At 42.0% G+C, this 15941-nt stretch overlaps 1 protein-coding gene across 8 annotated transcripts in view; it reads left to right on the top strand.

Moving 5' to 3' along the window:
• The window catches only part of ilkap (integrin-linked kinase-associated serine/threonine phosphatase), a 54073-nt gene that overhangs the window by 19207 nt on the left and 18925 nt on the right, over nucleotides 1–15941 (top strand). For 7 of the 8 annotated variants that reach the window (XM_078563424.1, XM_078563423.1, XM_078563430.1 and 4 more), the window contains 2 exons: nucleotides 1459–1580; nucleotides 14757–14876. In XM_078563424.1, coding sequence (XP_078419550.1) covers nucleotides 1459–1580; nucleotides 14757–14876 — 242 coding nt within the window. The remainder of the gene's footprint in view (nucleotides 1–1458; nucleotides 1581–14756; nucleotides 14877–15941) is intronic. The other variant, XM_078563426.1, reaches the window with a different exon arrangement.

Below are 15941 nucleotides of genomic sequence, written 5' to 3'. Positions count from 1 at the left end.
TGAGAATAAGTGGGTTCACCTAATGAACGGAGAAGTTTAAAAAAATAAATAAATTATTTTACCATTTACAGATCTTCAAGTTTAGCGCCTTGGGGGTTTTGGGTGTGGACTGAGGCTCCTGATTTAAGTGAAGAGTGAAATGCCTCTGCAGCTATCTATTATCCAACATGTAACAAGGCTCATGATAGAAGATAGTGAATGCTTGAAGATAAGCTGGCTGGAATCATTTCAGTACATTGACACCTGCCTGACCCATGCTGATAACTGTTATCTATGGCTACGTGCAGTTTAACAGCAGTGCCTTTGTTAGATGTTGTGATCGTTGTGGGATATTTTATATTTTCGTGTTTTATGCTGCAATCACTCTCAGTGTTTGCTCTGCTGGCTGAGATTTACACTGATCTTCTTTCCTAAGCAAACCTGTGCTTTTAAAAAAGCAATACATTGTAGATGCTAGAAATCTGAAATTTAAAAAAAAACCCAGAAAATCCCGTGGAGATACTCAGCCAGTCAAGTAGTATTTGTGGAGAGAGAAACAGAGTTTCAGGTCAGCCACCTTTCATTCTGATGAAAGGTTATCAACCTGAAATGTTAACTCTGTTTCTTTCTCCACAGATGCTGCCTGACCTGCTGAGTATCTCCAGCACTTTTTGTTTTTAATTCCTTTTTAAGATGGAAGTTGAGTTTGGGGGAGGGCTTGTAGTTCATTGTATGCCATCTTTTCTGGAATAAATTATTGCAAGTATTCACCAATGTTGAAGTGTTAAACTTCTTATCACCATGTGGGATTTCCAGACTGTTCTAGTGCTGCCATTGACAGACCACTCTGTCCAGGAGCAACTCCATTGACTTCAATCAAAACTATAACTTTGAAGTTGCTTGATGTTCGATGTGGAGGCGCTGGGCTCCAGGCACAAGAGGTACCAGTTGGAATAGTCTGTAGCTTCAGATCAGGGTTTAGATACAGAGTACAGCTCCCTCGATATTGCCCCATCAAATACTTCCAGGATGAGTACAGCCTGAGTTAGATTCAGTGTAAATGGATACACTGTCCCATCAAACACTTACAGCTCTGTTATAGTGTGGAATAAATATAGAGTAAAGCTCCCTCTATAATGTCCTATTTTACACTCCCATGAAAGGTACTGCCCAATTAAATACAAAGAATAATTCCTCAGTGCAGCACAGGTAACAAATGCATTGGGTTTCACATTTCTTTATATGTCCCAGTATCATAACTTATTGGTTTGAGAACTTGCATCAAATTGAACAGTATATATAATATGTCATGAGTGTACATGTGTCTGTGATGTACGTGGGTCAGTGTGTATGCAGTCTCTGGGGTGGTGGGGGGGATGCAGTGAGGTACTTGCATTAGTTCTTTAACAATCAGTTCATTAATTGTTAATGGACTTAACCCTTTACCTACTGAAGTAAAATTTGCTTTTTTGTTTTCAGGCCGTTCTTTGTCGCATGAATGAGGCAAGCAAGAAACTAACAGCCCTGCCACTGGCGAAGGAACATAATCCCACCCAGTACGACGAGAGAATGAGAATTCAGAAAGCAGGAGGTACAGTTAGGTGAGGAGTAAATTCTAAAAATTTCAGGAGAAATGAGGGCAGCTGTCAGATCAAACACATCATGATTCTAAGTCAATATCTGCTGCATAAGGAAAGCAAGGTGTGTAGTGAAATCTCTTTCTCACCAGGTCCATGTTGCCAATCCAGTACATTGGCATGTATAAAGCCATGTATTTCTGAGGTCCTGCAGTGTGTGGCGTCCAGGTCCCATATCCAAAATCCGGCACCCTGTGGACTGAGACTGTTATGGATTTTGGATTTGCCTGGATTTTGGACATGGGAGCTGAAAGTGGCCAGGAATGTTGCGGAAGTGCAGAGAGAATCACTGACTCTACCTTGCCATGGGACAAGCAGCTTTGTGTCTGAAGAATAGGGAGGACCGGTGGAGGCAGATCTTAAAGCGCTGCAATGGGTTCGGGTCCTGTGTGTGTACAGCTCTCAATGATTCCGTCCTTTGGGATGAACCCAAAAATGGTCTCTTCATTCCTGCATTTACTCTGTTCCAGATCTCCTGAGAAAGGAACTATTTTATTATTTATTTAATTTACCAGCTGTGAAACTCTTCATATAGTCATCAGAAATGCACCAACATAGACTTGGCATTTATGAAATCAAAGAATTTAATTGAATATCAAAAATGTCTGATATTCAGACAGCTGGATTTTGAACATCAAACCTATAGGACAATCTTGAATATGTTGAAAACCAGAATGGGTCTCTGTTTTCTAAATCAGTGTCTCTATGGCATTTGGAGATGAGGCAACTAATAGTGTTAATGTAGAATGAGCTCCCTTTAGCATCACTTTCTCCAGGAAAGGTAAACAACGGTTATGAATGAGCATTTGGATCAATTGTGAGAGATTCTTGGGGTTCAGTACAAACTGATAAAAAAATCTTTTGCGGACCACTTAAATAGCAGCAGTTCCAAGAAACTAGAGCTAGAACAGTTTGTAACACAGAAGGAGCCCATTCAGCCCACAGTATCTCATAACGGCTTTTGCTAAAGCAGTCCATAATTCATCTCACTGCTGTGCTATCGTCTGATAATTCTGTATCATCATCTTCTTCAAACGTTATTTGCTTTTCTCTAAAAAGATGCAATGGTTTCAGTTACTCAACTATTCCCTTTAGCAAAGTGTCTCATGATCTTAACGGCTCTCTATGGAAAAACAACTTCTCTTAAACTTTCCTCTCCTCTCTATGGCCATTTAAAATGATTGACTCCTCATCAATGGCTTCTTAGCCAGGTAATGTAATCTTTACTCTATTCATCTCATCAAAGTTCTTCATAATTTTAAAAACCTCTATTTTACCACTTACTTGGTAACAACTTACTCTATGAATCTATATTCTCACTTCCATCATTTGTAAAAAGTAACAAAAATGTACTTTATCTCTGTCACACCGACATCCACCACAACTGGATTTCCACATGTAGCCTAATGAGATGCAGCTCTGTTTCTCCATCATCTCACTTGATCCTCCACTGCCTCTATGTCCTTAAACTTCTCACCTCTTGGTTACTCTGTCCTCCCAAACCCCACTTCAGTCCTTCAGCATTGCTCAACCTTCCTACACTCCTACTGCCATACGAGGCTTAACTCTCTCATGGGTAAGCCTACAACTTCTCTGTGCCCCTCTTGGACCGAAGGTCCCTGGGGGCACTCCTTACAAACAGCAGCCCCCTCATACCCTCACCAACCTTGCTGCCCAGAGCACATGAAGGGGGCTAAACTTGCCAGACTTCTTCCAGCCCCACAACTCCTGAGGAATCTGCCCCTCTCCACACCTCCCTCTATAATGTCCATTAGCTTGTGAGCTACTAGCCTGCCATTCATTAATTTATTGTAGATCATTGCATTGACATCATGGCTTCGATGGAAACCTGGCTCTTTTCCCCTCTCGACACCATTTTGGCAGAATGAAAAAAGAAGCTTATTATCTAAATGCTGAGAGATTACAGAGCTCTGTGATTGAGGGATCTGGGTGTCATGGTGCATGAATCACAAAAAGCTAGTATGCAGGTACAGCAAGTAATTAGGAAAACTAATAGAATGTTATCATTTATTGTGAGGGGAATTGATTACTATAGTTGGGAGTTTTGCTCCAGTTGTACAGGGCACTGTTGAGACCACATCTGGAATACTTATTTAAGGAAAGATGTAAATGCGTTAGAAGCAGTTCAGAGAAGGTTTACTAAACTAATGCCGGGAATGGGCAAATTGTCTTATGAAGAAAGGTTGGACAAGTTAAGCTTGTATCCACTGGAGTTTAGAAGAGTAAGAGGCGATTTGATTGAAATCTATAAGATCCTGAGGGGTCCTGACAGGGTGGATGCGGAGAGGACGTTTTGTCTTGTGGGAGAATCTAGAAATAGGGATCACCGTGTTTAAAAATAAGGGGTCACTCATTTAAGACACAGATGAGAAATTTTTTCTGAGGGTCATGAGTCTTTGGAACTCTTTTTTCAAAAGGTGGTGGAAGCAGAGCCTTTGAATATTTTTAAGGCAGAGCTAGATAGATTCTTGATTAACAAGGGGGTGAAAGGTTATCAGGTGTAGGCAGGAATGTGGGGTTGAGGTTACATTCAGATCAGCCATGATCTTATTGAATGGCGGAGCAGGCTCGAGGAGCCGAGTGTATGCACGTATACCTTTGCTGAAGTTTTCTAATCTGGCTACACCTTTCTCCAGTTGCTCCAACCATACCACTGCCATAGTGGTGTAACCCTTATCGCCAAACCACACCATGGTCTGTCCCCTACTCTTCAGGCATTTTCTCACCTTGTTCCAGCTCTCTTGCCTATCACTTAAAGCTTACATAAAATCCTCATTCTCCACCCTCCCTCCCCGCAAGTACCAAGCCAAGTTTCTCATTAAGATATCGCCTCTATTTCCCTCCCTCAGCCTTTGCACAGAGTAACTTCTCATCCTCTGTGATTTCAGCCTCCATCTCAATTCATCATGTGCTCCTTCCTCTGAGTTCACTGACCTCCTACCTGCCACTCAAATTATCCTTCAAATTATTAACTCCATGTTCACAATCACCCCCTCAACCTTGCCATCTCACATGCCCTCCTGTGTCCCATAGCATCAATCACTTTAAGGCCATCTCTGTTCATTTCCTTGTGCCCCCTTTCACCCACATCTCCCTTCTCCAATTCCCAATCCCACTTTCACTTCCAACTACTCTTTCAAATTCCCAACTGTTTAGTCTTTGCAATCTATTCACCACGATTTTTCTGTAGTTACCAATCTGCTCAATCACATCTTTTGAGGCCAGTCGCCATTAAAACCATTCCTTCTTATCCTGACCATCCATCTGGTACAGCCCTTGTCTTTGCTCCCTTAAGTCCATTTTTCCAATCGTAGCTAAATAATCACCTGGAATGGCTTCTCTTCCAGCTCCCGCACAGCTGCCTCTGGAGTCTACCAAGGATCTATTCTTGGCTCCCTCCTATTCTCATCTACATGCTGGCCCTCTGCAACATCATTCGTAGACACAGTGTTGGTTCCACATATACGCTAATGACACCCAGCTCTATACTGACTCCTCCACTGTGCCTGATTCTGTCATTCTACTACTCCAACATCCAGTTCTGAATTAGCAGAAATTTCCTCCAACTAAATATTTAAGACTGAAATTCTTTGTTTTGCTCTTGGGTCCCTGCCACATAATCTGTTCCTATTCCACTCACTGGTGACTGAGGCTGAACCACACTCTTTGCAATTTTTGTGGTATTTGACACAAGTTGAGCATCTGACTGCATAACCACTCTTATCACCAAGGCTCCTTTCACCTCCATAACATCGCATGACTATCACACTGCTGAAACCCTCATCCCTGCCTTTGTTACCGCTAGAATTGACTACTCCAACCACTCCTGGCTAGCCTCCCAAGTTCTACACCCCATAAACTTCGGGGTATTTAAAACTCTGCTGCCCATATCCTAATTTGCACCAGGTACCGCTCACCTATCACCCATGTGCTCACTAACCTACAATGGCTCTTGATTAAGCAATGCCTCAGTTTCATTGCTGTACCACAGGTGGTCCTGCCTTTAGCTGCCTAGGGCCTAAACTCCTCTGCCTCTGTCCTCCTTTTAAGGCATTGCTTAAAACCTACTACTTTGACCAAGCTTTTGGTCATCTGTCCTAATGGTTTCTTATGTGGCTCAGTATCAGGTACGGTTTGATAACACCCCTGTGAAGTACCTTTGGACATTTTAATACGTTAAGGGTGCTATAGAAATATAAACTGTTGGTGTTAATCTGGAATAAACCCAGAATCCCCTCTGCAGTTGAACCTTTTGTGATGTTTGTTACTGCTGGAGAAGCTGCATGAAAGGGGGCTTTTTAATGTAATAAAGGGAGTGAGGAGATTGCCAAATTATCAACTGGGTCATGTCCACTTTCATGTTTATTAAGCCTAGTAGGCAGCCACAATCACAGTAACTGCATTGTTGTAGTATGGATGCTGTGTTTGTAGCACAGTTCAACTCCGGTGTTTCATTAGTTGATTATTTTAATTCTGTGTAGGAGTGTTTAACAGAAGCTTGTGCATCACACTGGCCAAGCCTGAGGCATAGAGCACTTCCTCTCAGCACTACCCTGGAATCACCACTTCCTGTCACTGGTCTAGTGCAGAAGCTCTTCAGCCTTTCCTGTCATGAAGTATGAACATAATTACCTGCACAGTGACTAACTCTGAAGTCCTCTTGGTGTTTAAGGATCCAGGTCCCTCCCTTGATTGGTTATTTATCCTAAAATTTACTTTTCAATTAACCTTGCTACATAGCAGAAAGGCTTCCAGTTCTGTCAAACACAGTATCACAGCTAGTAAATCTCCCCATCAGTATACAATGGTGCTTTTTTACAAGGTCTCTCTGCAGAAGTAAATTCTTGATTAGATATAATTTTTAATGACAAGTTTGTCAAGCTGAGGGATATCAATGCTGGGGAAATGGAACACTTTCCACAGTGCAGTGTTCACCCTGTGAGACAGTGTTATTACTTAATGACAAAACAAACAGTCTGACCGTTCAATGAAATCATCAACTTTTTCCACACAAGCCTTAAACAATTATGTGGAGCACAAGACTTAATTTTATAACAGTCAGCAACAATGGTTACATAGAATTTCACAGCACAGAAACAGGCCATTCGGCCCAACTTCCCATCTTAGTGTTTATGCTGCACATGTGCCTCTCCCCAGCTTCCTTCATTCCATCCTATAAGTATATCCTTCTATTCCTTTCTTGCTCATATATAGCTTCCCTTTAAATGCTTTTATGCTATTTGCCTCACCCACACCATGTGATATTGAGTGCTACTTTGTACACCATGACGAATGAAGAAGTTTCTCCTGAATTCCTTTTTAGATTAATAGTGACTAGCTTACGATACAAATTGTCCTATATATCTCCTTCCACAGAACCTTGAGTTTTGCTGTGCATACCAAACTTTCCCCTTCTCTTTCCCCCAGTAGGAGGAGCCAAAACTCCACCATCCCACAGCCCGTCCCCTCAATCGTTAGAAAGTTCTGATTCTTTATTGCTTACTAATTTCATATTTTAACTCCAGCAACAGTGATCCATCTCTTTACTTTGAAACTCAGGTTTGGATTCTTGGTGGGTATGCTGAAATCTCCAGAATATAATTGGTTTGAAATTCAACGTCAAAATTCAAGTTATTAGTTTCAGAACCCAGTTAAGATGCCTTCCTTATTTCCCTTGAATTTATCTAATCTGTGCAGCAGAAGCACACTCCAAGGTTCATGGGTTTCTGGGATAGTATTGGGGTCCTGAAGCACTTGTGGTTGTGGACTTGCTACACTCTGCACTTCCTCCATGGTATGATATATTTGGGGGAAGACTGAACTTGGGTGCTCCAAGTGTGGTCTGATCAATGCATTATAAAGTCAATGCATAATCTTCTGGCTCTCTGTAGCTTGACTAACAGAGCTATAGTATCCTATTGCTGTCCATATGGAACATATGGATTTGTGGAATCTAGAAGTTGTCATAGGAACATAAGACTTGAGAGCGGGAGTAGGCTGTTCGGCCCTTTAAGCCTGCTCTGCCATTTAATAAGATCATGGTTGATCCAATTGTGGTCTCAACTCTACTTTCCTGTCTGTCCCCCATAACCTTTGACTCCCTTGTCTGTCAAAAATCTATCTAACAGCGCCTTGAATACATTCCATGACCCAGCCTCACTGCTCTCTTGGGAAGAGAATTCGACATGCTAACGACCTTTTGAGAGAAAAGATTTCTCCTCATTTCCATTTTAAAAGGGAAACCTCTTATTCTTAAACTGTGTCCCTTAGTCCTAGTCTCCCCCACAAGAGGAAACATCTTGCCAGTGTCCACCCTTTCAAGTCCCCTCAGGATCTTTTATGTTTCAATAAGATCACCTCTCATTCTTCTAAACTCCAGTGAGTTTGGTCCCAACCTGTTCAATCTTTCTTCATAAGGTAAGCCCTTCATCCCAGGAATGAGTCAACTGAACCTTTTCTGTACTGCCTCAAATGTAATTATATCGTTTTTCAAATAAGGAGACCAAAACCATACACAGTATTCCAGATGTGGTCTCGCCATGGCCCGAAACAGCTGCAGTAAACCTTCCCTACTTTCATATTCCACTCCCTTTGCAGTAAATACCAACAATGAGCAATAATCTGCTCACTGATGCCCAGTTTGGGTTCCGCCAGGGCCACCCAGCTCCTGACCTCATTACAGCCTTGGTTCAAACATGGACAAAAGAGCTGAACTCCTGATGTGAAAGTGACTGTCCTTGACATCAAAGCAGCATTTGACCAAGTGTGGCATCAAGGAGCCCTAGCAAAACTGGAGTCAATAGGAATCTAGGGGGAATAGGGGGAAAACTCTCTGCTGGTTGGAGTCATACCTAGCACAAAGGAAAATGGTTGTGGTTGTTGGAGGTCAGTTATCTCAGCTCAGGACATCACTGCAGGAGTTCCTCAGGGTAGTGTCCTAGGCCCAACCATCTTCAGCTGCTTTATCAATGACCTTCCTTCCATCATAAGGTCAGAAGTGGGGTTGTTCGCTGATGATTGCACAATGTTCAGCACCATTCGCGACTCCTCAGATACTGAAGCAGTCCATGTCCAAATGCAGCAAGACCTGGACAATATCCTGGCTTGGGCTCGCAAGTGGCAGGTAACATTCGCGCCACACAAGTGCCAAACAATAACCATCTCCAACAAGAGAGAATCCAGCCATCACCCCTTGAAGTTCAGTGGCATTACCATCACTGAATCCCCCACTCTCAACATCATGGGGGTTACCATTGACCAGAAACTGAACTGGACTAGCCATATAAATACTGTGGGTATTTCAGGGCAGGTCAGAGGCTAGGAATTGTGCAAAGAGTAATTCGCCTCCTGACTCCCCAAAGCCTTTCCACCATTTACAAGGCACAAGTTAGGAGTGTGATGGAATACTCCCTACTTACCTGGATGAGTGCAGCTCCCACAACACTTAAGAAACTGGACACCGTCCAGGACAAAGCAGCCCACTTGATTGGCATCACATCCACTAACATTCACTCCTTCCACCACCGAAGCACAGTAGCAGCAGTGTGTGCCATCTACAAGATGCACTACAGGAATTCACCAAGACTCCTTAGACAGAACCTTCCAAACCCACGACCACTACCACCTAGAAGGACAAAGGCAGCAGATATGGGAACACCACCACCTGGAAGTTCCCCTCCAAGTCACTCACCATCCTGACTTGGAAATATATCGCCGTTCCTTCACTGTCGCTGGGTGAAAATCCTGGAACTCCCTTCCTAACAGCACTGTGGGTGTACTGATACCACATGGACTGCGGCGGTTCAAGAAAGCAGCTCACCACCACCTTCCCAAGGGCAACTAGGGATGGGCAATAAATGCTGGCCCAGCCAGCGAAGCCCACATCCTGTGAATGAATTTTAAAAAAATCCTGCATTCCTAATCATTTTCTGTACCTGCTTGTGACTCGTGTACCAGGACACCCAGATTCCTCTCTACCACCGAGTTCTGCAATCTCGCTCCATTTAAATAATATGCTGCTTTTCTACTCTTCCTGCTAAAGTGGACAAGTTCACATTTTCCCACATTAAACACCATCTGCCAAATGTTTGTGTTGCATTATGGTGCCACTGTTGAGCACCATGTCCTGTATGGGTTTGTTTGATGTCTCAATGATGAGACCTTGAGACTTGTATGTTTAAACATGAACCATTTATTGTTCATCTTTGACTATATACAGATCCCAGTTGGTGGCATGCATTGTGCTGCTGCCATGAAGGTAAGCTGCTTCTAGAGGGTTCTACGAGTCTGTTACCATGTGACTCTATATATATCATACTGTGGGCGGTGCTATTCTCCAGTCCCATGTTAGCCCTTGCTCTGCCTAGCACCTTTATATTATAATGGCATGCAGGCACACACAACATAGAACATCCCCCTTCTCAGAAGAAAACTTTTTCCTCCCTCCCAACAAAGTAATACAATCTTTACTTGCTACCCCTTCTCCCTGCCCGCTCCACCCAGTCTCTGACTTTATGAATTCAGACGGTCTTGAGGCTTGACAGCTCTGCCATATATCAGCATGTCACGTTTGGAGGAATGGTAGTAGTACTCTGTTTCTGGCCCATGGCTATCTCCATTTGATTTGCTTTTTGTGCTCTTTCAAGTTGTGTTTTTTGTTCTTAACAACCCGTCTGCTTTTTTTGGTCACTGTGGGTTTGTCCTGTTCCTTCCAAAGGGAAGGTGCACTCCATTCATTCCTAGTGTGGACTTGAATTTTCTTTTTCTGTGGTGTCCGCCATGTTCTTGCTGGACTTGTACATTTTGCAAATGGAACCTTCACCTCCACCTATTTCACAATTTCAGCCAAACACTTGTTTGCTAGTTTATTTTCAGATTGTTTTGCTGCTTATGAATCTTTTCATTCAGCTCAAAGGTTCTCAGTACATCTGAGACATCCAGTGCTATGTCTTCTTCTAGTTCCTTGTGCTTCAGTGTCAGATTTATGTTTTCCAATTTTTTTTCTGTTGCAGACAGAGAAAGAACTTCGTCCTTGTCTTTCATTTCGGCTTCGCTGTTGGCCAGATCTGTCTTTGGCAGTGTTAGATTGTTTCAGTTCTGTAATTGTGCTACTCATGGCTTCATTATCCGCTTGCAGCTTGGAAAGTTCTATAGCTTTTATTTTCAATGCCTCTCCGTTTTCATTCACCTGCTCCTTCAGACCATCAGTCTTTTTCTTGTAGCTTTTGGCTTCCTCCTGGAATATTGAACATTGTTGAGTCTTCTGTGCCAACTGGTCCTTCAGTTTGTTCAGAGTGACGTTAAATTCGATTTGTTTCTGTTGTAATTTTCCAGAAGAATAAACTTTGACCTAAGGGGTTCTTGTAGCCTGTGAAGGTCTTTCAATGTGTTTTCCTTTTCTTTGCGAAGCTCGCTTACTTCATCCTGTTTTCCTGTAATTCCTGTTCTTTCATTCTGCTGTTTAAGACAGCCATTATTTCTTCATGTTGCAGAATGGTTACGCATTCTTTTTGCATTTGATCTTGAAGGACATTCAGCTGTTCTTTCAACTGTTTATTTTCTTGCTGACCTCTTGCCAACTCATCCTGGGCATCAGTGCATCATTTCATTATTACTGATAATTCCAGCACAGCTTTTTCTGAAGTAATATTCAACAACCTTTTCTGCTCCTTATGTTTTTCCATGGCTACATATTGATCTTTCAAGGAGTCTTTCAGGGTCGCAACTTCGTGCGATCCTTTTATGCCGGCTGTATATTCGGTTGAGTTTTCCCAACACCTGCTTTTTGATTTGCCAACTGTGGAATTAATGGTTGTTATTTCTTCCTGACACCTTTCGTGTCGTCTCCTGAAATTTATTTGTTCAGATCTCGAACAGCTTAGTTCATGCGTTTTCAAAGGTATATACTCAGCTTGAATCTTGCGCTTCAAATCTTCCAGTTCAGCTCTGATGCAAATATTTTCCTGTAGACCAGCTTCATTTACTTATTGCACATTTTACTTCTTTTGAGTTACCTCACTTAGCTTTCCTTCATTCACAACCACCTGCTCACTCCTCACTGCCATCTGTCGCCCTCGCTCGGGGGACAGGGGGTGTGGAATCTCTTGTTGCCCTCGCTCTGGGGGGGTCTCTTGCTGCCCTCTGCCCTTTATTGGGGGTGTGCTGGACCTTCTTCTAAGGTCAGCACTCCCCACAAATTGGAGTTTAAAATATCTGTCAAAGCCTTTTAATATCTCTCCAAATGTTGTCAAGTTTTGATCTATTTGTTGGCTGTGGAAAACTTCACCAGCAAATGAACCAAACAGGAATAAAAACCTGTACTTATGATTCCTTATTTAATCCTGTAATTCTCCTGTAAACTAAAAATTGTCTTCTTCAAGACTCCCACTTTTGTGTCTAGATTAGCCAGTTCCTTAATCAAAATATATCCGGATCTTCTAATTTCCTGTCCATGGCTGTTTTCTTTTCTCTTGTAGTTACTACTCCAAATGTCATTGCCCCTTTAAGACTATCAGTGCAGTAGCAGTTTTTTTTCACTCAGGCTGCCTGCAGCCTGTCGGTTTTCTTTTGTTGTGAGTTTCCTGTGCTTTTATGATTTTGGCAGGCTCCCTGGCAAATGTTGGTCTTTTTAAAAATTCAAAATAGCGGCATTTGTTTTCTGGGCGATTTTTCTTTTTTTTTGTTTTACCTCTGCAGGTCCTTTTTAAAAAAAATTTGAACATCCGCGCTTTGAGAGTTTCAAGGGGCTCATGCTTTTTTAAAAGTTACAAGCTGTTAACTCTGCAGCATTTTTCTCTTCTATGCAAGAAGCCAGGGACCTGACTGAAAAGGGTTCCCTTTCTCTCAAACTCTGCAGGCTTTTTCTAATTTTTTTTTTACTGTGTGGTTTTTCTTTTTAAACTTTAGACTTTTTTTAACTTCAGCCCAGCCACCACATGTTATGATGTTGGCTGTAGACCCCTTCTGCAGCTCTCTTTCAACTGCCCTCTGAATGCTGAGCCCTGGGCCCACCACCTAGTCTAAAATGTAAGTCCAGCTTTTTTGTAATTTTTGCTCACTGTCTTGTGATCTGACCAGGTTCTTTGACTCTGCATCACTCAGGGTCTTGCACTTTTTTTGTAGTTTTGTTCACCCAACTTGTGATCAGACCAGATTTCTTCACTCGCGGGTCTTGCAATGGATCTGTACTCACTCTGGTGGATTCCTCAACTTCCAAGTCTGTAACCAAGCTTCTTAAATTGTTTTTTCCACGTCTCTCTGGTTTGGCTTCAGCTGCTTTTAGTTTCTCATACCTTGGGATACGGGATAATGTTCAGGGTTCATTGTTTAAAATGCCACTTTTCATATCACCGTTGATCACCATGTTGTGTACCACTGCTGTTCACATGTTCTGTTATGGGTTTGTTCGATGTCTCAATGATGAGATCTTGAGACTTGTATGTTTAAACATGAACCATTTATTATTAAACTTTAACTATGTACAGATCCCAGTTAATGGCATGCATGGTGCTGCTGACATGCAGGTAGTCTGCTTCTAGAGGGTTCTAGAAGTCTATTACCATGGGACTCTATACATCATACTGTGGGCAGTGCAATTCTCCAGTCCCATGTTAACCCATGCTCTGTCAAGTACCTTTACATTACAGTGGCATGCAGGCACACACAACGTCATGCAACAGTTTGCCCATTCACTTAATGTATCTAAATCCTTTTGTAGACTCTGCCTTCCCTTGGCAGCTTACTTTCCTACCTATCTTGGGTCATTGACAAATTTAGCTACCATACATTTGATCCCTTCATCCAAGTCATTGATATAGTTTGTAAATAGTTGACACCCGAGCACTGATCCCTGTGGCACTCCACTAGATTCAGTTTGCCAACCTGAAAATTACACATTTATCCCTTCTCTCTGCTTCCTGTTCACTGACCAATCCTTTATCCATCCTAATATGTTACCCCCTACACTACAAGCTCTTCTTTTGTGTAATAAACTTTGATGTTAACGCCTTATCAGATGCCTTTTGGAAATCCAAGTGCACCACATCTACGGGTTCCCCTTTACCCCCCCTTCCATGTTACTTTCTCGAAGAACTCAAATAAATTAGGTAAAGACAATTTTTCTTTCATAAAACCCTGTTGACTCTGTCTGTTTCCATTATGATTTTCTAAGTGTCCTGCTACAACCTGCTTAATAATAGATTTTAGTAATTTCCCATTGACTGATGTTAGGCTAACTGACCTATTATTGCTTGCTTTATTTTATCACTCCTTTTACTTGAATAAAACTGTTACATTTGCTATTTTCCAATCCACTTGGACCCTTCCAGAATCTAAGGAATATTGGAAGATTATAAACCCATGCCTCTACCATCTCTGCAGCCCTTCTTTTAAGACCTTAGGATGATGAGAGAGTAGAGGCATTGGTTATAATGTTGCAAAATTCCTTAGGTTCTGGATGTCAATGATGAATGGTAAAGTTCCTTGAATTTTCCACCTGCTCTGTACTTTGTGTTTGTCCACGTCCATATAGGAATGAGCATCAAGCCAGAGGGCTTTGAGGGAAGTTTTCTATTTTTAGAGTGCAAATGGGAGGTAACATCACAATTATTTGTCATCTTATAGCTAAATGTATCTCTGCATTGATCTTTCCATGGCTCAGCACAATGTAGCATTCCTGAGATGAGTTGGTCTCTGCTTGACTTTCAGCTAGGGAGTTAACCACTTTCTGCAGAAGGTAGTGTCATCAGCAAAGTGAACAATTTTTGTTATCAACCAAGATGAGAGGCTGATTCCCTACTTGAGCACATGACAGAGAATGCTACTGAGCAAGTTGTGCCCCACAGCCCCTGATTTTCTGTCAGCAGTTTAAAGCCCATGATTTAATGACTAATGGTCACATCTCACCAGGAATACTCAGTTGCAGAATTGGCCTTGAAGAATGGCTTGTTTGGGTCCCTGGGGGATGGCCAGTCTAAGTGCTAGGCTAAGGAACATTGTAAGTACTGTAACTAACAACTATAATATCTGGCAGATTTGTTGTCCTGTAACATGTTTATTTTGTGTGTTTATTGAGCATAGGTCGATATGTTGATTTTTTTTTTTTCCCCCCCTTCCCCACAGAGATGGTCGAGTGTTGGGTGTGCTGGAGGTGTCACGCTCGATTGGAGATGGCCAGTACAAGCACTGTGGCGTGATATCAATACCAGACATTAGACGCTGTCAGTTAACGCTGAATGACAGGTATGGTGGAATGGTTAGTTAGTGCGATAAGATGTGTGCTGCTGTTTAATGCTGGCATTACTCAGGATTGAGTTAAACACTAGCCTTTCACTTCTGGGGCTTGGATACAGATCCTGCCCAGTAAAGTGTAATGAAGGCTTTTATTCCAGATCTTTGGGTTTTTAAATTCCAGGTAATTTTCTTGGGTTCAGAGTCTACACCCTTTCTATTCCTGACAAACTGGAATATGCTTTACCTGCAATATCCAAGTAATTTGTGTTGAGCTCAGATTGATAAGGAAACCCTTGATCCTGTATTTTTGGTTTACTGATTATTTCACATGCCCTCATATGACCTTCCTCAACTTTAAGACATTAGAATAAATGTTTCACTTAGCTATGCCTTGGACTATAAACTGCTGAGTAGATCTATTAACCATAGATTGATAAGGGAACAGAAACCAATACAATGCAGAATTACAATAGTTATAGGCTTAACTAGCCATCGTCAGATGATGGGCAATTGTGTTGACTGCACTGTGAACAGGAACTGACTTAAAGTCCCAAACATTAACCTTATATGGCAGTTTACTGTTTACTATTGTCCACTTTATCTCTGTGGCCTACCTATTGGTCTCTGTTTTTGGATGGACAGCTAAATTGAACAAGACAGGCTGAGAAACATTTTTCAAATTAGACTGGATCCCATCACATTTCCACTTTCCTTCAGTTCCAAAGAAGAGCCATATTCAACTTGAAATGTTAACTCTGTTTTTCTCTTCACAGATGCTGCCAGACCTGCTGAGTATTTCCAGTACTTTGTTTTTATTTCAGATTTCCAGCATCTGCAATATTTTGCTTTTATTATAGAAATCTGATTGTGTCCTGCTACCTCTGTGGATGATCCACCTGAAGAGTTTCAGCCCCAAAATATTAACAAAACATCTGCACTATTTCTAATGTTATGATTGGAGTATAAGCAGGGCCTATGCAATAGCATTGGGAGGAGCTGCAGGGGCCTGAGCCGCTGTAACACCAGTGCCAGAGTGTGAAAGGCCTATACTTGAACCACACTGTGAGACTAGTG

The sequence above is a fragment of the Cetorhinus maximus genome, chromosome 19, assembly GCF_964194155.1.
Source record: "Cetorhinus maximus chromosome 19, sCetMax3.hap1.1, whole genome shotgun sequence".
NCBI classification, from domain to species: domain Eukaryota; kingdom Metazoa; phylum Chordata; class Chondrichthyes; order Lamniformes; family Cetorhinidae; genus Cetorhinus; species Cetorhinus maximus.
Note: the sequence above shows the minus strand (reverse complement) of the source record. Positions and strands in the feature narration are given on the sequence as shown.